General features: G+C 39.5%; 1 protein-coding gene across 4 annotated transcripts in view; it reads right to left on the bottom strand.

Annotated features, from left to right (window-relative positions):
• The window catches only part of ESR2 (estrogen receptor 2), a 41299-nt gene extending 20793 nt beyond the window's left edge, over positions 1 to 20506 (bottom strand). Inside the window, exons 1-6 of one of the 4 annotated variants that reach the window (XM_088166154.1) lie at positions 20227 to 20506; positions 13261 to 13388; positions 10791 to 10903; positions 9746 to 10218; positions 5462 to 5637; positions 2499 to 2615 (exon numbers count right to left, since the gene is read on the bottom strand). In XM_088166154.1, coding sequence (XP_088022280.1) covers positions 2499 to 2615; positions 5462 to 5637; positions 9746 to 10179 — 727 coding nt within the window. In that variant the 5' untranslated portion in view covers positions 10180 to 10218; positions 10791 to 10903; positions 13261 to 13388; positions 20227 to 20506. 4 annotated transcript variants of the gene reach the window in all.
• Positions 20507 to 26911: the final 6405 nt, after the last annotated feature.

Raw genomic sequence — 26911 nt, 5'->3', positions numbered from 1 at the left:
GGAAATGGCATTTACATTTCATGCAAGAAATACTGTCTTAAAATCTCTCTGGTTTACAATGTCTGTCATCATGTGTCCATACATTAGCATTATTCACAGGTGCCACTTAAATCATCAGGTGACTCAGACAGTTCTGAGTAATTTTTATGTTCTTTTTTCTGAAAATAAATTGTTCAGACTCTCAAATTCTCGACAATTTCAAGGTAGTGCTACTATTTTTAAAAACTAATTATTTAAAAATACAGGGGTTTATTCAGTTATAGTTTATATCTGTCTGGGTTTTTTTGTCTGGCATAGTCATCAATGTCCTGCAGACAATCATTATTGTAGAAAAAACTCATTTATGAATATGTGACAAGATTCAAGGGAAGACAGACTAGGACATAAGTGCATACTATAACTTATTACTTATAATACCACAGTGCCTATGAGGTCTAATCACACACCAGAACTTTCTGGACAGGTAGAATAAAAGGATTAATTTAAGGCAAACATTCTGGAATCAACATTTATCAAACCTTTCCAATTCCAGAACTGGGGCCTTATAGAAACCTCCCTTGGAAAAAATTTGAGCAAAATTCTGAGTCACAAAAATGACCAAAATACAGTGGCACCATTTAGAAGTAAGATTTTGGAAGAAGTCTTATTTGCAGGTGTAAGACTTTCCTTCCTGGTGATAAGAACAAACACCAATAAAATTGAGATGCATCATCACCACAGGAAAAGACAGGAGCTTCCTATAGAGCAGAAGAAACTAAATGTACTTCAGGAGAATTAAAATAATACAAGGAACAGTTGAAATTTCAGTTCTACTCTGGGAGTAATCAGCTAGGAACGAACAGGGAGGCTGCAGTCATAACAGATCATGGTGTGATTATGAACTGCCAGCATGATGAGGCCTTGAAAAAGGCAAATAGGATCCTGGGTTGTGTGCAGAGGAAAGCTCCTGCAGCAAAAAAGTATCAGTGGTACTGCAGTGAGGAGAGTCACCAGAATGCTGTCCATGATTCTCAGCATCCAGGTGCAAATTGGGTTATCTCTGCCCAGTGCAGGGACAAGTTACCCTGGTGACTATTTTGCAAGAGGAGAAGTTTTCTTGGCTTATTTAGACAACTAAAACAAAGGTTGTGAGGGGATATGATGCAGTCCTTAAACAAAACCATGCCGTTAACAAAGAGAAGAGGAGCCTCTATGCTAAAAGACAATGTTGCTGCAAGAAAAAATGGACATTAATTGTTCAGCAATAAATACAGGCTGAAATTCTAAACAATGTTCCTAATGAAAGAAGTTGTATTTTACAAACAGTCTTCAGATCAAAGCCGTGGGAGGATGAAAATAGTCTCTAGTTTTGAAACAGAAATAGGTATCTACATTAAATTGGATGAAACAAGATGCATGCCTGCAAATCATAGCCAAGCAGAGGGACCTTCTGTCCATTCCAGTGATCTTATGGGTTATTTTCCCAGCCTGTTTTATTACATACATTGAGGAATCTATAACAAACAGCAAACCTTGACTGTAAACATACGTTAGACTGAAACATTTCTCAAATAATTTATTTTCTTAAAAGTAACCTTTGAAATATCATCTATAGATGATCAACTGTATTGAAGTCACATTGCTGTAAGTAGGAGATAGGGATAAAAGAAAAGGTTGGATAATTCTGAGTGGTGCAGTGACAAACAGTGGTTGTTCACTGTTTCTTCTGGTGAAAGAGCTGTGGGGTATCATCTGAAGACAGCTGGTTCATAAAAAGGAACTGCCCTCCCACTGCCTTCCCCTCACTGCCCCACCAAAGCCCCCCAAAAAAGCCTGGCAACCAGAGAGCTGCCTCTTCCCAGGATGGGTGGCCAAGCTGCTGGGGAATGTTATAGACACTAAGTCTTTATAGGATTAGAAAGAGAGACAATGGAAAACCTGTCATTCTATTAATGTCCCCAACCATTAATTTTTGGAAGCTGAGAGCTGACAGCAGTAGCTCCACGTAGGTGCTGGACTCATTCCTACACTCCTCCTGAGGCACCACTCTTGCCACTGTCAGAGATGGAATGCTGGGTTGGTCAGTGACTGCTGTGATGTGACACTGCTGCTCCTGCAGTGCATCCAGCCAGCAGAGCACAGCACAGGCTCCTTCACCTCACATGGGCAGAGACTGGCTCTGCAAGGTTCTGGAAGCAGCAGCTCCTGATTTCCCATTCTGCATGCCATGGAAGTCACTTCCCTCCCCAAAGCTCTGCAGAATTTATATGGTTTTCACAGGCTTAACCTGCATCTTGCCCCTTCCCACGGGTTTTCTTCTGAAAATGACAAGTCTTCAGCTTTAAGAATCAGTTAACCCCTTAACAAAACCTGCTTAAACCTTGCTTTAGTTGTTGTGTCTTCTTAGGATCCCAAGAGAAAAAAAGATACAGAATTGGCTGAAGGGAAGAAAAAACCCCAAACCAGCAAAACCCAAGCTAAGAACACAGACATTTCATAATTTCCCAACCCAAACTCACCACATTTCATCATGCCCACTTCGTAGCACTTCCTGAGCCGGCACGCCTGGCAGCTCTTGCGCCGGTTTTTATCGATTGTGCACTGATTGGTGGCTGGGCAGATGTAATCATTGTGTCCTGCAGTGGGGACAGAAGGGAAAATTTAACATTTCCAACCATCCTGGTCATGTCTCAAATCAGGAATGTTCTTGACTTTGAATGGTTCAACGTTTTTGTGTGTGTATATCGAATCTCCCTTAATTTAACTGATGCAAAAATGCATACTTATCCTATATTTTATACAACAGCCTGATGTATAAAATATACAAATTATCAAAAATTAAAATTTATCAAATTATAATTTTATAAATTATAAATCTCAAAATTATCCAGACAACATTGCTCATCTTCATAATGGTGACTGTCAAAAAAACCAAGCACCCAAAACCAGCTAATTTTTTGAAAATGGAACATATGGTCTTGTGGAAATTTGCTCCCAACCTCCAATTTCTTACTGTACATTGGTAGTGTATATATTAAAAGCTGGCAGACACCAGATTTTTTTTTTTTTCCCTCAGTAGAATTAGAAAAAGCAGCTTCAATCCTGCGAAGATTTAAGTAAACTACAGCTCTGTTTACTGAACTCTGACGTGGTGAGTTCCTGGAATGAAGAAGCCTTTGGAAGATGGACCCTGGACCAAAGTTAACAAAAAAAAAAAGAGACCAAAATAGAAAGCAGATTGGTATGAAATAATGCACCTTGCAACTACAAAGAAAAGCACAAGTAGAGGGTGTAAGTTTCAGATATTCTGGACAAATGTTTATCTTATTTCTTCAGTTTTCACTGCAGCCTCTTTTGCTCTCTTCTTATTCTTTCCCATATCACCTCATTCCCACCCAGACCCCTTTATGTTACTGTATTTCATTAATCAATAATCTGGTCCAAAGGTTTATTACTGTAAATTGGACTTAGATACACTCCTGGTGTAAATACAGTTGAATCATCTCCTGCCAAATAGTGGAACTGTCTCTCACAGCAATTACCAGAGGATGCAGAAAATATTCACTCATTTACTTTTCTTAATATATTTTCTCCCAGGCTGCTTTTTAAGTTGGTTTGGGGTTTCTTTTCCCCAACCAAGAATAAGATCAGGCAAAAATACAGTTACTAGAGTGATTTTTTTTCACTTGGTGTAAATCCAAGAGTTCAAGTCCCCAAGAGTAATTATTTAACTGAACCATTGTGACTATTGCCATACAAAATTAGAATTATTTTAACCTTGAATTTTTGAACTGACAATATTTAAAAGAAGAGATAATGTTACAGTTTATCCCATTTCCTACTGGCAGATAGGACTGAAAAACAAATTACTGTTTATCACTCTTCACACAGCATGGAGGGAGAGGAGGAGGAAGCTCCCTGTTGCACACAGGAGTATAAAGTGATTTAAAACTCTTGTGACCTTGGGACAATTTAACTTGCAGGCAGATGTTCAGCAATGTGGGACAAACAGACTACACTACAAACTCAGACAAGCCAAGGAGACCACACACAGTTGCTCAGTCATACTTCTAATTTTAATTTCATTAACAAGCCTGACATTTTGGTCTACAGCAGGCCCAAAGTCTTTCATTTTAATACACAATATCCTGCATAACAACCATTGCAACTGAGTGCTTGATAGTGTTTTATGCTAAGAACTGGCTTTCTTCTGTTTGCCTTTTTTTATTCTTTCATTTGAATTACAAACACCATTACCTGACAGGGTACACTGAGGTGTACAAAAGACCACAGTGGGTAACTTGCTGGTGGCCCCAAGTGCATGTGAGCAACACAGAGCAGGCAAAACATTTACTTGACAGAAAACTCCTTGAGATCAAATTCAGTTTCCATTTGTAACAAGCTGGACACAAAGCTCTCTTCAATTATTTTAGAAATCAAAAGTACTTGCACGAGCTTGTAGAAATTGCTATTCACCTGTGCAGAATTTGCACAATGAATTGAAAAGGCAAAACAAGTTCTGAATTAAATTTGATTCTCTTAGCGGCACCATCTTTGACTATTGAGTAAAAACAAAATATCTGAAGATTGCTAAAGGCTCTGTAGGCAGAAGAGGAACATTAAAGATCAAACAGCAACAGGATTTTCTGCATTGGTATCCATGTGTAGCAGCCAATGTCAATAGAAATGATTTTCCACCAAAAGATCCCAGAGGAGGCCAAAGATCAGGATAATTAGGCCAAGGTTAAAGAATCAAAGTGTCCCAAAGCTGCAGCACAGTGCCTAAGTGACTTCCACGGGCTGGGACAGCAAACGTGGAGCCCCACATTCCCTTCACACTGCAGCCACACAGCAAACCTGAGCTAAATACCAAATATTTAAGAATTTAAACATGGAAGTGGAAGTCTTAGAGAGATGTGGCAGAGTCAGAGGTACTGCAGTGCAGTCTCTGAGGGGTGGAGGGCTGAGCATTAACAATAATCAGCTCAGTACCTGATAAATGTTGCACATATTTTTCCATCCTCCATAGTGTGTAGATATTATGCATTATGACTCAACTGCTCCAGGCAATAGACTCTTGTCAAGAAGAGCTCCAAGCAAGCAAAGTCCCCAGATAATTGCCTGCTCTTACTGAGTCTGTGGCAGCTAATTCTCAATTACTGCAACTAAGCTGGGCCATGAACTCCCATCAGGTTCACAGGTCTGCAGTGCCATCCCACCCAGCCCTGTGCTGCAGGGCCTCCCTGTGCTGTGCATTCCACCTCTTCTCTAAAGAAATCAATTGCTCACTCTGTAATGTTTCCAGATCTTGATAACATCAGAGCCAAGAGATAAAACAGTCAAATCATGTGTTGCTCTATTTTCAGCACGAAGCACCAGACACCAGGATTTCAGACTAGCTCATTAATAGGTCAACTGCTGCAGCCCCTGGTCACATGAAACAATTTACTTTAGCAAAATAATCAAAACCTGTTTGTCCTACCTTGAATGCTTCTTTTAAAAAAAGCTTTGCAGCCTTCACAGGACCAGACCCCATAGTGGTATCCTGAAGCATAGTCACTGCAGACTGCACAGAAGTGGGCATCCTTTTTTGAGCCAGGATTATTTGCAATTGGGCTTGTACAGTCATTGCCATTCGTTTTTCTTTTTAATGTTTCTCTGATAGAAAATAAAAACATACGCTATAAAAGAGGAAAAATTTAAACTGCACTGCAAACGGTTTCATAATTTTCCATTGTCTTCTATTCTCTCTCTCTATAGAGTCCTCATGTTCCTGAACAAGGATAGTGTGAGACACTGCTAAGTCTTTTCTGACAAGATAATTTAAAGCATGTAGTCAAATCCCAGTGATGACATGCTAGAAAGATTTAGGCATAAAACTGGACTGCTGCTGTATCAATCACATGAACCCTGGGAAAATCACATGGAATGCTGATGGGTCTTGAAGATTTACTGGAAATGTGCAAATCTAGGAATTTGTGAACCAAGTGGATTTTGCCTTTTGGAAGTTTCACATGGAAAAGAAGAGCTCAGAGAGCTCAGACTGACATAATAAATGCTACAATGAACAGAGCTGCAGTTGCTTTGTCCTGTTAACAAGGCAAAATTACAACATACATCCATTGTCAAGTATTTCATCCTTTACTTTTCTCATTCAATGACATTCTGGAGACAAATAACTGAGGTGTGAATCTCAGCCTACAAGATCAGCTCATGATGTCAGACAAAGTTTTCTGTTCAAGGTGACAGCCCATGCTAATCACCCTAATGCTGAACAAAAAGAAGCAGCACAATTAATAAAATACTTCCATATGTTAAAAAAATTGTTGCTCTATATAAATTAGTAAGATATAGATATGCGTGAAGTGTTGCAAATAACTCCAACATACAGGAACTATTCTTCATGACTGGATTAAAATTAAAACAGGAAAAACCATGAAAAAAACAGTCAATTCCTGACACCAAGATACTGTAAACAAACACAAGAGGAAAAGAACTTAGATTATCTGTAATGCTGGGTTTAGGTGTAGCAAATACATCCATTGTATCCTTTTTATCTGGACCTCATTTTCTTGGTGGGTTTTGCACATTTTGCTTTCAGGGTCAATACAATTTCTAGACAGAGAGAAAATAGTGCCATGTGCAAACTCTGAGCAGCTCAGAGTTTGAGAAGAGGAATGGTGTATAGTCAATTTATAGGTATAAACTTAAGCATAGAGGCACAACTTAGGAACTCTAGAATTTTCCTCGTCCCACCTTCCAGAAGGATTAGAGAGGAGAAGAAAAATCAGTTGGGATAAGACAGCAGGTGGCATGGTTTATGACTCCTACAGAACAAGGGCAAGTTTAAACAGAATGTGGAAACATGCTTAAAAGTGCTGTCAAAGGGGCTTTAACTGATATATTAAAAGTAGATTTTGTGCTGGTTTCATGACAGGAGGAAAAGACAAACATACCCACATGCCAACTGAAAATCATCAAGTTCATAAGTTTTTGAGGAGAACGTGCTCCAATTTCGTGGTAAAAAATTGGAAAGGGGGAAAAGGTGCTTCTTGGAGCAAATTTCAAAACAGAAAAATTAAGGTATTTGTTGTACAATTAAGTTACTGAGAGACTTTTTAAAAATGTTAATTCATTCATATACAGCAGGGCAGAGGAGTGTTTAAGTATTTAACAAGCTCAGTCTTTGATTACACACACACACCTTGTTAATGGGTTGGTGAATCACTGAGTTATTTCCCTCTCTGCTATGCTGGGAAGACTAGTGGGGAAGAACTCTCCCCAAGAGTAAAGGGGCTGTATCACACATGCCTAAAATGCTGCTAATGCAAGGAGGGGAAAACATTCCTATTCCTTCCTATTCCCCTGTATTTGGAAGCTAAAGTAATTTGGTGTAATTTCACAATAGTAAAAGTATATTTTTAAGCTTTACTTGGGAATCATTATCCAATTGTGAGGGTCAGAAGAGGTTCAAAATCAGCTGGAGAGCCTCTCTGTGACTGATTGATATGCTATGGAGAGCAATATTTCTTGCCCTTGATAAAGCACTGTGGTTATGGATGAAAATAAAGAAAAAACACACACTGTAACATCTCAGTGATGTAACATCTCAGTCGGTTTATACCTCCCAGTCATGACAAGTGTTTTTAAAAAGCACTTTTTTCTTTCCTTGCTTAAAAGTTTAACAACAGCCACCCTGTACACATGCAAGCTGCAATGCATCCTCAGACTTGTGGCAAACAGCAGAACCATCTGGAACAAATTCCTCCTGCAGGCCAAGCAACATCAGAGCTGACAGCTGCAGCCTCACACCTGGAGGCTCAAACCTCACCAGTTTGTCACCAATGTCTGTGAGGACAACAGACACTGCAAACAGTCAGGGCTTCCAGGTGAACATCCCATACCCCAGGACTCTGCTGCTCCAGCAGCGTTTCCACACACAGGGCAATGCAGAGAGGGCAGCCCCACATCCCAGCTGCTGGAGGACTGGGGCACCCCGGGATGCTCAGCAGAGGAATGAGCTGCCAGGTCCTGCAGGTGAGCTGGAAGTGCCTGGATGGATGCCCACAATGCTCCTGCACCAAAGGATGCAGGAAAATAGGGGATGTACCCTGTCAGCTACTGAGGAACCAAGCACTCCTCTCTATTTTATGATCATGGTTTCCATATAGAGATACTACCTTTCCAAAAAAGAATTAAGACTTCTCTTAAAATAATAAGTCACTGATTTTTCTCGTGGTCCTCCTCCTACTCTGAGCAACTAGTCTAGGGGAAGGTGTCCCAGTCCATGGCAGAAGGGTTGGAGCTAGATGGTCTTTTAGAACACCTGTCAGTTCAAACCATTCTGTGAAAAAGAGGCTATACTCCAGATTTTCTTGATTTCTGTTTAAGTTAGGTCATCATCAGCTGCATGAGTAATAGTCCTTATATATATACATACAAATAGCTTTGATGGCTTATTTATTTAAACTCCAGTGGGACAGGTTCAGCTTCCCTTCTGTCTGCTGTAGAGAGGGCACTGCAGAGCATCAGACAGGGTGCTCTTGCTCCTGGGTTATTCCACCTGCTGTCCCAACATATGGACAGCTTCAAATACTAACCTTCCCAGGGCTGTCAAACTTTTGGAACCCTAACCAAAGTGGAAAGAGTTTGGGTGTTACCCCTGTTCACATCAAAGCTGCTTGGGGAATTCTCTATGTAAGTGCTACCCAAAGTGTCTTTCCCAATCCACACACCTACACTGAAAGCATATTTGCACTCCAGAACTGTATAAAGCCTGCCCATTGCAGAAGGAGTGTGGGTAGTCTCAAAAATAGCACAAATCCTTTATTAACCATTGAACTAAAACTGTTGCCAGGCCACACTATTTTTCATACTCCAAATGACTGCTGAAGTTAAATAGCGAGGCCTATGAATAAACATACAGCTGCTGAAGCAGGAGCAGCACCTGCACACCCTGAGCATCCAACAAGTTGTGCCCATGAACAGAGCAATTTCATCAGCTGATGATCCAGACACTGATTAGGGTTTGCAATATGAGTAAATGTGCAGAACAAGAACCTGTTTTTGCAAACAGTTTCATGTCAGCTGAAAATTTAGCCTGTGACTCTGCTCTTCACAACAACTTTACAAAGTCAGTTGTGAACGGCAGCAAGAAACAAAGTCAGGCTTTTTTAGCATCAGCTTCCTTTTAACGTGATGCATGCTGCTGTGTGACTGCTTATACTAAAACCAAAAAGCAAAAAACACATTTCCCTTGAATTTCAAGTTAACAAAAAGCCTTCACATCTATTAGAAGCAGTAAAAAATATAATCTCGGTTAAAATGAGTTCAAACAATATTGTATGAAAAGGTAAAAACAATGAATCTTTACTTCTTTCACTCAAAGGACTTAATCTGCCAAAGCATAATTAATTTTATTACACAAAATAATACCTAGCAGTCTTGAACTTTGTTTATGCAATGTAAATTGTTCACAGGCTGCAGGTGTTTGTAATGCTCTGTGTTGGTGTATAGCACTCTAAGGAGGCGTTAAAAAAACCCTCATTTCAGAAGTTACATGAAAAACAAATAAATAAATAAACAAGCAACACACACACACACAGAGAGACTGATCTGGTGTCTAGTGGAGTTTTTTTGGCATAGTTTTGTTTTTCAGAGGGAACAACGCATAGAATTCAAATGCACAAGAAAAGACCTGAGCAAAGGGAGCTGTAACTAATATGCAGCCAAGTTTTAAAGCAGCAGCAGCAGCAGCAGCACTGACCTGCTCCCGGGCAGCACTGGCTCCATGGGTCGTGCCTCACACCACAGGCTCTTGGGCTGCTCTGCATACAGCAGGGAGGACTGGCAGTGCAGGGACAGAGGGGACAGGTGGCCAGGAGCCGACCACAGAGCACCGGGGCTGGAGGTTTGCCTTGCAGCCACCGCCTCTGGGTCCCCAAAATTGCTGGCAATGTTGTAGTTCACCATAGCAGGGCTGCAGAATGCCATCGTGGAATACTCGTGCCTGCTCTCCATGTAAGATGAGGGGATGTAGACTGGGCTGTGCTCTGCTGTCAGCGTGGACTGATTGCAGCTGTAAGGAGCTGGAGAGATGACACCAGCAGGTGAATTTTTAATTTCTGTTTTATTGCATCCAATATCCTGAAGTGGCAGCAACTGAGAAAAGTCCTTGTGAGAAGATGTGCACAGGGACATTTTGAAGCAGGATTGAAGAGTGCTGTTTAAATAATCATCCTAAAATGATAAAGAATAAAAAAAAATTAAAAAGTAAGAAAGCTCTGCATTAAGTCTTCTCTATAAAAGAAAAAAGGAACCAGTAAACCAGAAAACATAAAAAGTCTCATTAAAACAGATTACATACCAAATGCACTTAAATAGTCAATGTACAGATTTACTACCTTTAAAAAAAAAGAAAGCTGTCTAGAATATCCTTAAAAATAAAGGCCAAAACATGCATTGAGTTCAGACTTCCTTAAAAAATAATAATAATTTTAAGAAGAAAAACTATTGGAGGCCTGCCTGAAACAAAGATGAAGGTGACAACTTGGATCTAAACAGGAGTTTAGAGTTGGTTACCAGGGTAAATCTGCTCTCTATCAGAGATAAAATTATCCCAAGGCCCACACCTATGGAGGAGAAATCAATTCTCTTTATAGCAGCTCACCACCTCCTGCTGTTAACTGCACTACAGTCTTCAGCCTTGTACTCCAGGGTGCTTCCCTTTTCCGTCACAAACATGTAACAGCAGGGATTTTGAAAACAAACACACAAACACATAAACACACTCACATGCATATTCCCTATACCTTCCAAATCCAGAACTCCACTGCACATCCCTCTACAAAGGGGAGGAAGACAGGTAGTGGATGTCAGCAAGCACAGCAACTTCATCACTGAGAGGTCCCTGGATACGGCACCTCTGAACAGAGCCATTAGAAAAGCAGAAGTCATAAAATGCAGATATTTCCAAAGCTGACAACAAAACTCCAGTGATTTCATAAGGTACAGAAATTTTATAATTCCCTGCAACTCTCCATCCCCATCTCAACTGCCCACTGTCCTTTCTCCCATCTGACTCAGCTGTCAAAACAAAGACCTTAAATTTCCCACAGTGAATACTCTTTGCCAGGTTTAAGCATATACAAATTATTTAAGAGAGAAAAGAATTTTGAAAAGAAAAAAAAAGCCCACCAAAATTATCCTCCTGAGACAGATGCCTGTCCTAGAAGCATTATTTTACTGTAGCATTTAAAAACATTGTTTTTTTATTCTTCACTAAGAGTTTCATCTGCAATTCATTCCGGCTCTGAAGACAGACCTAGTTTGAAATTCAAAACAATTCTGTATCCAAAAAAGCAAGTTTCAGCCCCCTGAACTGATATTTTTATGATGTACTTTTACATATGGTATTAAGATCCTAACATGAGAAACCACAGGTTAACGAAACATTCACCCACAGCTTTGCTATTCCACTAGTGGTCAAGGTATGGATGCTAAATGTTCTTACCTTTTTCTGCCTCACATGACCATAAAGCAAGATGAGGAAGATTCAAGCATGGGTTTGTTGAAGTATCAGCAACCTCCCTGTCCCCAAAGTTCTCAGCCCAATGGCATTTCTAGTATGCCACCATGGGACATTGATATGTTTTTCTCCTCTAGGGTGAGGACTGAGAGTAGAAGCATTAACAAAAAATGTAAGAAAAAGTCCTTTTGACTAAAATGGATAGCTGAGAATCCTTCCTTCCTCCTCACTCTGGCAATGAAACTGAAGATACGTGTAGAAATAACCAGAAACTCATTTAAATCAGCTCAAGCTCTTTAGACCCAGCTGCTGTTTTTTCCTTTGTGGGAAACAGGAAAATGAGATATCTCAGCAGCTGTTTGTGTCCAGCAGTTCTTGGACTGGAACTCCAGGGCAGTCAAAGCAGGGGTTTCTGACCTCACTCCTCACACAACCTACACACTTCATCTGCCCCCAGCAGATGCTTCACAGCCTCCTCCAGGAAAAACCAGGCATTGTGCAAATTTTACTGAAAAAAAAAAACACTGGTAAACCCAAAGGTGCTTTCACTCCCAGGTTGTGGGGTGGGTAATTTTTTAGAAGCAAATGATGAAGCAAAAAAAAAAAAATAGGATTACTTTCAAGGGTTACTACAAGTGGGCAAAGATCGTGTAGTTTCCCTCAGCATTTAGCAAATAAATGCACACTGTGGAAGCAGAGAGAACGAAATTTTATGAACAGAAAGCAGCTGAGATTTGAGTTTTTCTGGAGAGGAAATCCACTAATCTGTGTGTGCAGGATACCTGCCTGCTCAGCAGAAGGAGATACTGTCTCCAAAGGGCAACACACAATATTTAGAAACATACACAGAAGTTACCAGAAGCAAGAGTGAAGTTTTTTTGGGGTAGGAGTTCACAGAAGCATAAGAAGTCAGTACAGCCTTCCTGAAAAACATACTGCTCATAACTTATTTACAAGAGAAGGAGACTCTGGGGTCCTGCAGGTTAAAGAAAACTGCACTCATGGTCTTCAGCAGCCTATAATGTAGTGAAAAAATAACAGTATTGACCTGAGATTATTAACTTGGGTAGCAGAACCAGTCCAGACACAGTAGACTATGGATCTACATGAGATCACATTGGTCACATTTCTTTACACCCAGAGGATTTAAAATGGGAAGCCCAGAGCCTCACAAATAAAGTGAAACTGCTGAAATTATGTATTATTGCTCAGAAGGTCCTAAAAATTGGCTGCTGGACTGTGAAGTTGTGTGTCTTAAAGAAGAACTCAAGACTTAGGGAAACAGATCTCAAGATCTGAGACTCGAGAAAACAAACTCCACTAACACCTCAGAAGGAAGCACAACCTCACAATACAAGGATTACAATAAGTAGTGCAATAGGCTAATAAATTTGTTCCATCCTGGTATAATGTCCTCATATCTTAAACACTACTCATTAAACAGAAATTAACTACTTCCTAAAGTGAACTCCTGTTCCAACACAGGGACAACCCTCTTCCTCCAAAAAAAGACTTTGAAAATTCAAGATTCAACAATAAAATATATTATTTAGGTGCAGTCTATCAACTCCACAGTAGATCTGTACCAGACACAGATAAAACAGGTGTCTATTATTTTTATACTCCAGTCTCCTGGGAGCCTGCAAATGTTTCAATCCACTGAAGTCAGTTTAGCTTAACAAGATATCCAACAATTGAAATGCCATTATAAGTAAACAATAGCCATTCTGGCCGGTTCCTTGAGTAACACTTACCATTCACAGATCTAAGACACTACAGGCAGGATTCACTTCTGACATAAAGCAGCTTCATTAGCTCCAGTCCCAGAGGATGACAGCACTATCCATGAGGATGTAGGGAAAGACTGAATGTAATTAATGTTCTCCACCACAAAAAAAGAAAAAGAAAAATTAGGTTTCTTGTCTTTGAATAACTCTACAACAGCTGAATTTATCTTGAAAGTCACCATGCAAGACACACCAGATGAGGCACAAGATGGTTTAGATGTCACAGTCAAACATGGGTAAATAATTAAGCCATCTGACGTATTTCAACCAACTCAAAAGCCACTTATTGCACAGTATCTATACCAAGTATCTCTTTAAAAGCCTTGTGGGAAAAAAAACTAATTAATTTTTTTTTCAGTTTTATACTTCTTTGGTTGTTTGGGTTTTTTTTTAGTTTTAGAAAGGGGAAAAATAGGTAGAGAGGGCAGGGTGCCTGCTTGGGAACATAATAAATAGCTTTTCCTGGAAAAATACAACACTCCAAAAAGCAAGGGAGTGACAGATGTTCTCAGGCACCTTTCCATCAACACACACTGCAACATGCTTAGCATTTTATATATTTTTTCAGTAAAGATTTTTTGCAATAGAGAATCAAGATGACCTTTTTCTCTGCTAGGTTTAAACTAAAGTGCAACCATTCTGCTTTTGGGCTTAATAGAGGTGATTCAGCAATGTGCATTCCACCACCCCAGAGATCCTCAGTCATCCTGCAGAGCATTCTATTAATATTCTGTTAAGTTACATTTTACACAACTCACTGCAACAATAAACTGAATCATCTTCTGGAAAAGTGATTATCAAAGGAAAGTCATTGCTGATGCGTAAGATGATACTTGTGTTCAGGATTTGTGACAAATTTATTACTCATTAAACACAGCAGTGCCAGATATTGCCAACAGAAGGAAGGCAAGTAAACAAGTTTGTTATTACCTGAGAAGGACTGGATGCAACAAGTAGGGGAGAGATAGGGAAGCAAAATGCTAACACAGCTATCTGCCCAAATTTCAGATACTGCACCCATTCCTCCAAAATTAATAACCTGTCCTCAATGGCATCAAGACCTACTCTAAATAAAATGCTGCAGCTCAAAATCACACAGGAAAGAATACTTTGAAACAAGCAATATGAGAGCTCTTTAGCTTATGGTAGCCTTTGAGTTACTCAGGACACTGACAACTCCTAGATTATTCTAAACATTCATAAATACATTTCAGAGTTCAATGGATATCACACAGGGGCACCAAAGGAACTGGATTTGTTCCAGTTTGTTGTTTTGTAACTGGAGTTACAAAGACAAGAAATCCAGACTCTTTTTACAGAAAAGTGCACAAGTCAGGAAATCACAGTCACATGCCAGGGGCAAGGGAAATTCCAGCAGGACATGGGAAAAATTCTCCACAGTGAGAAGTAAGTGCAGGAACAGGATACCCAGAAAGGCTGTGAAATCCCTGTCTTTGGAGAGATTGAAAAAATACCCACTTTGAGCAGGATGCTGGGTTAGTTGCTCTCTTGACCTCCCTTCTCACCTTCCCATTACTGAAAAATATTTTCGGATCTCAGTTCAAACTAGAGTTAAGATTGACTTTACTAGTTTTTAACCTTTGAATTTGTAGACCATTAAAATGTTACCAAATATGAGAATGGATTTAAGCTTCCTATGTTTTGCACCTCTTAAATATGTTTCATAGACTTAGGGTTTCAGACACCAGAAATGAAAAGCCTCTGCTCTGCTCAAGAATACAAATGCAAACTGAGACATTTCAGCGCCTTTACTCTCCATGTAATTATTTCCAAGTACAGTGTGGACTTCTTGATCAAAAAGAATATTTGCATTTCAGCATGAAAATTATAGTGTGTTCCATTAGAAAAGAAACATCTATTAAAACTATTATACCATTACATCTATTGAAACTATTTTACTAGTCATAATTACAAGGATCTATCTGAGGATTTTGTAATCATGCTTCAATCGGCAGCACTATCATGGCAGAAGTCAGTACAAAGATTAGGACCCTTGTCCAATAAGAACTTCATTATCAAAACCAAAAAGTATCTCCTCTGATGCAAGAAAGGGCAGGGAAGAACAGCACAGGGATTTAGATTTCCATAGAGCTGGGGTGTCCATCTGTAACCAGCACCTCTGAAGCACACTTGGGTCTCTCAGCATATACCAATTAAGGAAGCTAATTTTTAAAAATTATTCTTGTTTTGATTGCCACACCATAGCTCTGTCCCAATAGCATGGAATACACTCATTCCTTGGATCCAGAAGGAATTAATTCCTTCAATCAACATTTCTCTCTTAATGACAGTGTCCTAGAACAGATGTACACATGCCTTTGTCCACTCAATTTCTTTCTTGTCATTTGCAAAATGTGCATTCATAGAATTGTAACTGAATCTATGAATGGTTTGAGTTGGAAGGAACCTTAAACATCACTTAGCTCCAACCCCCCTAGCCATGGGCATGGACACATTCCATGAGATCAGGCTGCTCCTGATCTCATAGAACTTGACTTTGAACACTCCCAGGGATGACTCACAGCTTCTCTGTGCCAGTGGCTCACCACTATCACAATAAAGAATTTCTTCCTAATAACCTGCTCTCTTTCAATTTGAAGCCATTCTGTCTTGTTCTATCACTACACATCCTTGTAAAAAGTCCCTCTCCAACTCTCTTGGAACCCCCTTTAGGCACTGGAAATACCAGAGCTTTCTCCATGCTGAACAACTCCAGCTCTCTCAGCCCGTGCTCATATGAGATGTGCTCCAGCCCTCTGATGAATTTCATGGCCTCCTCTGGATTCACTGAATCTTATGTTCTTCATCCTGATGTTGAGGGTCCCAGAGATGGATGCAGCCTCCAGGAGGGCTTTCACAAGGGCAGAGCAGGGACTGCACCACAGAGCTTGGTGTCATCAGCAAACGTGCTGAAGGGGCCCTGATCCCACTGCCCATGTCACCATCAAAGATGTCACATCATTCTAGTCTGCTGAGAAGGAGAGTGCCATGCTCAATCCTCTGCCCTCAACAAGGGAAAAAGCATATGGATAAAATACCTCATTTTGCCCAGTACACAGCTTGTAGGGTTTCTGAAGAACTATGTCTGTTATTGGCAGGGTATAGACATTCGCTGGCACAGGTTGAGATTTTTCGACTCAAATCAAGTTCTTTCTATTTACTCTTACAATAAATCAACAGCTCTTGTATTGTAAATAAATTGGAGACTGAAAATTCCATCTCATTTATTCTCTTTTCCCACAGCATTTTCCCCACTCAGGTCTGTGAGGATATACAGCAGCATGAAGAGAGTGGAGCCTGCAGCAATGCACTTATACCAGGCAGAAATTTGAGAGGAAAGAGATGGTGGCTAAAAAGTCAATATGTGAAGAAAAACAAGTAAATCAGGCAATAGGGATAGAGCAGGAATTGAAAATTCCTACATTCTCAGGGGAGATACTATCTTGTTTTCTGATGAAAGCAAAGATCAGACTTTCCCTGGTAGCATCTGTCCTCCACCAGACATAAAGACCTGGGATAAGATTAAAAGTCCTTTTGCCAATGGACAAAAGAGAAGAGTCATTACTGCCCCTTAAAACCTGCCCCCTGGCAATCTATAGGCAACAAGTCTGATGTTGGGCAGAAACATGGGACACATCCCCAAATTATGTGAACTCATTTATTTATTTCTGCAGTTCATGCTCTACCACCCTGGCAGGTCTGACCTGCCATAGCTCCGAAAGACAGGGTGGGAGCTCCTGTTTGGCACATGCCAGGAAATGCAGGATTCATTGCTCCTAAGCAGACATTGGCTTTCCCTTGAGCATGCCATGCCTCAGGCTCCTCAAATAACCTCTTGTTTTGCAAGGCTGAGAAGCAATGGTGATAACCAGAGCTGTTTTCAGCAAAAGAAAACCTTCCTTGCAGAAATGTTGTCAGGGAATAATTTTTTTTCAGATCTCAGTGACCTAAAGAGTGAAGAAAAAGCAGTGGACTTTTTCCTTCAGAGTAATTTGCAATATGACTTATTCTACTTTCTCCTCCCCCAAATAAAATGGTGTTAGTTATGGTGGCTTTTTTTCAGACAGCCTCTTTGCCATGCAAATGATTCATACTATAGGATTAATTTAGGTGGCCAAAGAGTAAATAGAAGGTATAAAACTTCTGCCTTTTTAGTCATAAAACTTGAATAAGCAATCTTTTCTACAATGGTATAGAAATGAAATCTATGTATGAATATGTACGAAATGCAGAACTCCTTTGGCTGCTTATCTGGTTTTAGCTATAGCAAATTGATTTCCTTACTGGAATTTCTGTAAAAGACTATTCCAATTGTATTAATATTCTGTGCATCTTCACATTTACAGCAAATTCAAGACTAAATATCTTCATCTCTGCAATTTTATTCAGATTTCTTTAAAATAAAGTTTTTTCAGTGCAGTTTTTTTAATAATTGATTTTTGATGACTTAAAAGACTTACACCTAATAAATGAGTGGTTATGCCTTTACTTTTTCTCCACTATCACTAATTCACTGAAATAGCATAGAAACCAAGGCATTGCTTATTCCTGACTTTCAAACTGTGAAACACTCTTACAATGCTGCATGAAATCCCAGGTCTGATATGTTTAACAGCATCTGCAGATAAAAAAAGTTTGTGTATATCTTTTAGTCCCTTAAAGAAAGCTGTTCTGGATTTGTCTCATCATTAACCTAGGCATGAAAACCTGCCTTTTATTGTAAGTAAAATCCTGTTTCAGCTAAGTCAATCAGAATTTTGTTGATGATTCACAGATGGACATTTGTCTAATATACTAATATACTAATTAAGACAAAATTGTAATGCCCTCCTAGTCTTATTAAAATGAAATCTGAGAAATTATTCTGGGATTTCTGCCTGCTGAGCTTCTTATGTCCTGTCTCTCAAGGAATAGACCAGCAAACTCTTCTATGTGAAAATTTCTTGCTGCTAGCAAAAACATGCTGCAGATAGCTGAAGAAGAGCACAGTAAAATAGTGGATATAAAATCTGAATCATCGTCCCCTGTCACTGTAACTCTTTACTACTTTTACCTTTAAATAAATATTCAAGAACCAGGACTAAAACTAAGAGTATTTAAAGAGATCATATAGTAATTGGATTTATAGTTGCTTTAATTAATATATTTTAATCCATTCTTGATCAGAACATCATTATAGACACTCACACTGCATGACTTCTTGAAGACAATTCTGCAGTTGCAACATTTTAAGGACACCTCTAAAACTATGAGCATTTTCTTCCTGTGATATTTAAAGTTTTTCAGGTTATCAGACAAAAAATTCTCAAGGATATAAAATAATATGTGTATTTTCACTTTCTCCAGCAATACCTGAAGCTCCATTTACTGGTTCTCATTTACAGCACTGAAGAGTTAAAGTGCAAAGAAGAATCAGATTTGCTCCATCCCTTCAGGTCCAAAATTTTTATTATTTCTCCTTTGAAAGCCTGAGGGAGCTGAGCTGTTCACTTACACACAGAGGTACCAGCCTGACAAGGAAGACACTACAGCTGTCTTCCACTAACCCTGTGTTGCAGTCACTGTGTCTGCAAAATACAAGTTACATCTTGTTTTAAAAGGTACAGGGAAGTTCAGAAAGGAAAGCAAAAAGGAAGACAGCCACAGAGGGGTGCTTGAACTTTGTTCACAAGCTGAAAGAAGAATCTTAATGAAGTTCTCAAATACCAAGTAAAAGTTCTAAAGCTTTAAATCAAAAATACAACATGTATTTGTTGCTTCAGTAAAAGCACAAGTCTTAGAATTCCCCCCCTCTTGTGGGGACAACAGATGAGCAAGGAATTGCAAGGATATGGATGAAGAAACATTGCTGGTAACACTGAGCACATCAGAAGCAAATGGTAAATGACTTTATATTTAAAGCAGTTTCTCATGCCACCCATAATCATATCAAAACTTTCTCTACACATAAATGGTAATTGTGCATCATTCTCTGTATGACAAGGCTGAACCCTTTCCCAGAAAGAAATAGCACATTTACCAATCATTCCAGGGTATAAACAGCACAATTTGAAGTTTATCCCATCCTCTCTCCAGGCTGAAATTTATTTTCTCTAATAAAACCTTGATTATAAAGCATCCAGGATTAAAGAACAGATCATTCTTGCCATTGCTAGCCAAAAGTCTTTTACGAGCATTCAGGCAAAGGTTCTGATGGGTTTGATGAAGATTTACACATGTGGTGTCCAATCTTTAGTTTAGTTAAATAAACCTTTTAGCAGTGCCAAAAGAAAACTTAAAAAACAGGCTTGGATCTCATTGTCTAATTAGGAGGATTCTTCTAAAAGCTGAAGATCTTATTAAAGGAGTGTAAATCTATATCACCAACTTCAATGGGAAACTACTTCAGAACTGTAAAAACAAAACCTGAGACATTTATCAGTGAGAGATTTGGAATTTCAAAAGTCAAGTCAGGAGACCTTCAGTAACCCAAATTTGGTTTGGATCAGGTTATACCAATTGCTATGATGCTTAGAAGAGGCATTTACCTTTTATTAGTATATTTATCTGTGGAATTTCCCAAAAACCTTTAAACACCAATTTCCTAATGTATGTTCCAAAACACTCCTTCTGCTCTCAGTGCAACAATCCTATTCTAATAAGATTCTTAAGCCAAAGACCTAAAATATAGCAAACTTCCATCATTTTCTCTGTATCCACAAATATTTAAAAACCCCAAGCCTACTGGAAGATCACTTAATCTGCATAAACTGAGAGACTTTAAGAACAAATTTACACTGGAACCAAAATTAATACTCTCGATAATTATCTAATTTCTCTCACAGAGACTATTTTTAATAAATCAGAGAATATCAATTGCAGACCATTGGCAACATTTACAATAATAAAGATTTCATTCAATATAGCACGTACCTGATTGACACTGAATAGGGTTTCTGCTCTTTATAAATGCTCTGACAGCATTACATGTCAGCAAGATTTTCTCATAGCAATTCTGGATTTGTTTTCCTTCTTTCCTTTATCTCTGATTTTAAAGCAGCTGTGCCCACCACCACTTAGTCATCAGATCTCAAATATGAATCTTTCCAAAGCAATGTGGTGCCTGCTCATCAGTGCAAGGTTACAGGGATACTATCAGTGTTTCCTTTCCCTCTGAAGGCAAGACCTAAACAGAAGTTCCTCCTCCTCCTTTCTGACATAACAAGCCTCTGAATTTGTTGTTCACTGCAGTTAAGGCTCTTACATGATGGAATCATTTTACAAGCCAAGCATTCTCATATGTAGCACAGAAATCTGAAGTTTAATTAACCAGCAATTTCTGGCACGAAACGCTGAGGTTTTTAAAAGGCTAAATCAAACTTTTTATATCTTTGTCACAGGAAAACGTGAAATATAATTAACATTTGCTCTGAAGCAGAAATGTACTCTTCTTAGACATTTTGGGCAGCACAATAAATAAACTCCTTTGGCATTGTTTTTTAAATACCAGATACACAAACACAGACAAGGGGGGGTTATTTTTCTTTAATGTAACTACGTTCATTTTCAAGAAAAGCAAATTAATTGGAACCCATTTGGGATAATATCTTTATTTTACTGCATGTTATGGTTTAACCCCAGCCTGCAACTAAGCACCACACAGCCACTCACACACTTCCCCTCAGTGAGACGGGGGAGAGAATTGGAAAAGTGAGAAAACTTGTGGGTTGAAATAAAAACAGTTGAATAGGTAAGGCAAAAGTCTCCCACACGAGCCAAGCAAAACAAGGAATTCATTCATCACTTCCCATGGGCAGGCAGGAAAGGAGGACTACATCACATCTAACAGTGACTGGAGAAGACAGATGCCACCATTCCAAACGTCCCCATGCTTCCTTCTTCCCCCAGTTTTATATGCTGAGCATGACACCCTGTGGTCTGGAATATAACTTTGGCCAGCTGAGATCAGCTGTACTGGCTGTGTCCCTCCCCAGCTTCCTGTGCAGCCCCAGTTTCCTCACCGGTGGGGTGTTGAGAAGCTTGGACTGTGTAAGCACTGTCCAGTGGTAATAAAACCACCCCTCTGTTATCAGCACTGTTTCCAGCACAAATCCAAAACACAGCCCCATACTGGCTACTATGAAGAAAATTAACTCCAGCCCAAACCAGCACAATCTCCACTTCTGATGGCATATCATTTACATCATGCTCAGGTCCTACACATCATCATTACCAACCATCCTCACTCACACTCTTTGATATATTCCATAGATAACATTCCTTTAGTCTATGGACCACCCTTGTGAAATGTCTGTAAAATGTCCATAAAAGACCACAAGCATCCACAAAATGCCCAGTAGGCTCCTTCAGCCCATGATTTTGTGCTCCATCTGGTGTGGTGCTCACTCAGGACATGAGAGGTGCTGTGCTGTGGGCATTATCAGACACCAAAGGCAGCTCAGGCTGGATGTCTGCTGCAGTTGTAAGGATTGTCCTACCCTGCTTCTGATGGCTCCTGCTGTAGCAACTCCCATAACATGCAACTCAAGTCATGGATTACAACAATTTAAAGGTGTTTCCACTAGCATCTGCAGTCCTGATCCCTCTGAGTGAGGTTTTGTGATTTAACATTGTGACAGACTCCTCCCTTTGTTCCTGCTCCAGCTTGCACTCATCCACAAACTGCAATCACTTAGGGCTGGACCTGCTCCAAGTGGAAGTGCTCCAGCATGGTCTCATGCACTGATGCTTCAAAATGTACCTTCTCCAGCACAAATTCAAAACATAGCCCATGGTAGCTGCTACCAAAAAAAACAGCTCTACCCTAGCCAAAACCAGCATATTGAGTTAGCAATTACCAAAAAACCACACAAAAAACCAAACCAAACATAAAACCAAAACAACAGAAAAACTCATAAGATTTGAACACAGTCAGCAAGGTCAATCTCTCAGCTATACATTGCAATGTCTTTCAAAATCCTTGATTAGTTGCTAAGCATTAATTTAATTTACTCAAGAGAAATTTATATGCTTATAAATTTGCTTGGATAAAGCCTCATTATTCATTATTGCATTTTGGACATCAAAACACCTTCAAGTCCACACAACTTTTCAAAACCACTTGTCAGAATTAGGAGCTGAAACAGCTCTGCCCCCTTTGCTATCAATATCTTCTCTGCAAGCACAGCCGGAGCCAGACTAAGGTAATATCATTGTCACTCAGTCAGCCCTTGCTATAATTACTTTTTGCTAATGCAATTTTTCTCAGTATCAAATTTGTCTCTACCTTGTTTCTCTGTCTTTTCCTTGAGCCTCCTTTTCTCCTCACATTACTATTTTGCAGGTCCAAACACTGCTGCTCTGAATTTGAATTTCCTTTTGTTTTAATAAAGACATTTGCAAGCTAGAAGGGATTTAAATGTCAGTGCTTTTGGATGATTAGTTCCTATATGGAGTGTGACCTGTGTCTATGTAATCCTATTTATGTCTGTTTAAGGACAGGGTCGTGTTCCCTGCCACCCTTAGGGCTAATGGGACAGATAGCAAAGGTTTTCTGCTAAATACTATAGAAGTGCACCTTAGTTTTTTGCATATAAAAGGGCCGGATTCCCCTGCTCACATCCTGATGTAGCCCTCAACAATCTGTCCCAGACCCTGGTCCTGTAAGTCTTTTACCTGAGACACCTGGGAACCAAATAAGCTTTGGGGACAGCATGAAGGGGTTACCTGTGGATTGTACCTTTCCAGATCTTCACTCACTTAGGAGCCACAGCTATTTTGGGTAATATAAACAAAACTCTTCAATCGAGGAAAATTTAGATTGTTTTCAAGATTTTATAGGGTTAGATAACCAAATGAAATGAGTATCTAGGTAAATGATCAGCAACAGGTTGGCAGCAGATAAAGAAAAATAAGTCATGCTATCTTCTCTCTTTTATGTATATATGATGTAAATTATTATTTCCTAAAAGAATATAAAATGAAGGCCTTTAATTAATGTATTTTTCACCCAGGGTTTTTGAGGGGGGAGTTGTCAAGATGGGAGTGTCAAGGTAGAAGTTTCCACACATAGAAAGGGATGATTAAACTGAGCAGTTTGTAAGTGAAACAGCACCTGCCTAGCACACATGGGGAGCAGCTACAAAGAGCCTTGAGGCAATACACAAGAAATAAAACATCCAAATCAGATGTAGTTCAGGATGTTACACTCTCCTGTGTGTCCAAGTACACGAAGGAAAATACATTAGTGCCAAGAGATTCAAAAAAAGCAGATCCTTTAGACAAAGGTGGTGTAGGGAATAAAATGGGTAAATTTACCTACTTCACAATGCAGGCCCATCCCTGCTGACTGTGTTGTCCCAGACAGAAAAATTTACTTACATCATTATCACCTAAAATCACCAAAGGCTGAGCAGCTCCTGGGACCACAGGGCACACTGTGCCCATTCCATGGTGTGTGCTGTCCATGTAATCCCCAGAAAAGCACCAAGTTTTCCCCTCAGCACTCCCACTATATTTAGCACCAGGTCCCACAGTCACGACTTGGCTGTCCAGCAAATTCACGCTTTATAAGCAATTTGAAGAGTGGCTTTAGTTGAGGACTCACTTAACAAAGAACATTTTTACCGCCTCTCACAAGTTTTAGAGGTGTTATAGTAAAAGGATCACTCTGAAGGAGGAGTGAAGAAGCAGGGCCAGAGCAGAACTGCAGGAAGAATCTTCCTGGATGCTGTTCATCAGTGGTTACAGGTTCTTAATTATCTCATTAAATTGCTGTGGCATTCTCCTTAAGGACGCCTGCTGATAGGTGTAAAATGGCTCCACATTTTCTCACATATCCATCAAATGATGTAGATTTTAAGGGAAAGAAGGATGCAATATTACATTTGCAGAAATAAATAACACAATTTTGCCTAAAAGAATTTGAAGGAAACTATCTATGCCTGTGTTGTTTTGTGCAAAGGTATATTCTCCTCATTCCCTGTGAGTAACCAGTAGGTGAGTACCTTGCTTTGTTACCATAGCTTCTACCGCGTATCACACAGAAGAAAACAACTAAAGTTTTAAATTCTTTAATATTAAATTATCGCAATATTCATTAGTATTGAAGATTGCTGCAGTATTTTATTCTCTTCCCAATTAGCTGCAGTCTTGGCAAGAAACAAGTTAAGAGCTGAAAGTCACTGGCTGATAATGTGGAACTTGTGTTTCTCGATTCTGTGTGACTTTCTCTTCCTCCAATTTACCTCAAATACACATTCAACATAGTTCATTTTGAATTCAAGCTGGTTTTTAAATGTAGAAAACCTGGGTTTCCAGAGACTCAGCATGGATTCAAAACATCTGTATAAATCATACCTGAAAAACCCAGCAGTCTCCATATCACACAGAGAGTATAGGATATAATGGGAACCTTAGTTTCCTGGGACCAAAGGATTTCCCCTCCCACCACTGCTCAAACTCCCTTCTGCCCTCTTTTAAATCTTTCCAGATGCAGCTCCCAGCCATGGCTCATGGCTTTACAGCAGATTCCTCTATCTTCCCTTGGTCTCCTTGGCCTTGAATATCCTGCTGGAGCAGAACCTGTATGCAGACACATTAGTCATGAATTAGCAATTAAATTAATACGTTATAATAAACTATTACAAACAAATATTGCTTTTCTTCTGAGATCTTAGCTTACTGGCAGGTATTATGAAGGAGGCAACTCTGCTTCCCCAAAATCAAAAGCAAACCTTGTTTCTCCAGCCTTTCTGCTCCCAGAGGAATTGAGGCATAGAGATGACAGAAACTAAGTCCTTTAATACAAACATTTCAAACATAAGCTATTAATTGCCAATACATAACTATGGTCAGGTCATGGGGAAAGATTTTTTTTCTTGCTGTCCAGGAAATTAATATTCATTTCCTTCTCCTCCTTTTCACCTACCTCATATGCCCTCCTCCTGCTACTTTATCCCTAAAGAAATTCCTCCCCATACACTGCAGGGCTAATGACAATGGATTCATTTCCTATCTACCCTACAGTTATACTAGTCAAAAGTATTTTTTGAGGAGGCTTTTAGTCATTGCTCTTCATTTAATCCAGTTACATTTAGTCTACTAGACAAGTTTAGGAAACAAACTCCAAAAATACATATTATAGTGTAGGAGTCCTTGGAGAAGGCTGCTCTCTCCATAAAGCCCCAAAGAATCAGCATAGAAAATTAACAGCCTTACAGGCAGCTGACAGGTGATACAGAATGTGAGCCATGCAATTCCAGAAGATAACAGCTAATGTTACTTGCAAATGATTTCTGCCTCCTCTTTGCAATGAATTTACCAGAAAGTAGGCATTGAGAGGGGAGAGAAGAGTTGGGCAAGACAGATAAGGGGTGGTGGCTTAAAGCAAGGACTATTGAAGTGGCTTTGGTGTGGGGGTGAAATGTAACTATTCACACACACTGCTCTTCAATAGTTCTTCAACATTCATCCAGAATAGCTGTTCTGAATTCAGCCTCTCTTACAAGTCAACAAATATACTCAAGTAAGCTGAAATACATTTTCTGTCCACAGCAGATAACCCAAATCTAACTAGCAAAGCAAAGTTCAAACACAGAAGATTATGCCCGAGAAAAAGAGAAGAGAGTTACAAAGGTATCTGAAGTGGCTGAGAGGTTCCCGAAGTTTTTACAGCAATTGAAGCAACTGAACTTCATTTTTTGATCTTTTCAGGTACTTAAGAACAGCTTGCCAACTCAAAGATCACAGTGGTGAACTGATGTTTCTCTTTTCAATGTCACCACAAAGAGGTAGATAAAGAACCTGGTAGCTCTAACTACTTTTTAATGTACAATTTCCTAAATCAGATCTGATTTAGATCTCTGTCTCTCCCTTGCCTTCTCAGGACCACACCATCCTTCCCTGTCCCTCATGCTGGCCTGGAGCTCCCCTGATCCAGGAGAAGCCATCCCAGCAAAAGGAGAAGGAGGGAGAGAGGGATGAATCACTAGGAATTTAGGCAAAGTCTTCAATGCAAATAGGCTTTAGATGTAATAGAACATTAGAGAAAACATGCTGCCAATGGATTAGCAGAGAACATGTCACCTATTACTTTGCTAAAGGAAACAGAAGATACATAGCACATAAATGAAGACTGTCCTGGATGAGCTCAGCTCCAATCTACCATGATTTTAATTCAAATGTTCATGAAACCATTTTTTGGTGAGTGTTTATAGTCTAGCTCTGTTCTAAGCCCATGCTTCTTATACTATGTGGGGTCTGCAGTCATCTCTCTCTGGCTATTTATTTGCAGAATGCATAAAAAACACTTGTTCTCTGATGAAGAAAATAATAATTTGGAAGTTCATTTTATTATTCCAGAAATATTTTTTACAAAAAGCTCCAAGCAATTTTTGTTCTTCTCTCAAGTTCATACTAGAAGCACTCCTCTTTTTAGTTGACTCTTTCCTTGCTTATTTTGATCACACACCCACCCACAAGGAGATCAACAGTTCCAGGTTTTACTGGAATTCAGAGTGGTCTCTGAAGTAGCTTCCCATGTTCCAATTATTGTTAAACAAAAGGGCTCACCATTGTTCCCACTTTCTGCCAGAATTGAAAGCAACCAGCACACCCA

Source organism: Sturnus vulgaris, chromosome 6, assembly GCF_052056855.1.
Source record: "Sturnus vulgaris isolate bStuVul1 chromosome 6, bStuVul1.hap1, whole genome shotgun sequence".
Taxonomy (NCBI): Eukaryota; Metazoa; Chordata; class Aves; order Passeriformes; family Sturnidae; genus Sturnus; species Sturnus vulgaris.
This window is presented reverse-complemented; position numbering and strand designations above follow the sequence as displayed.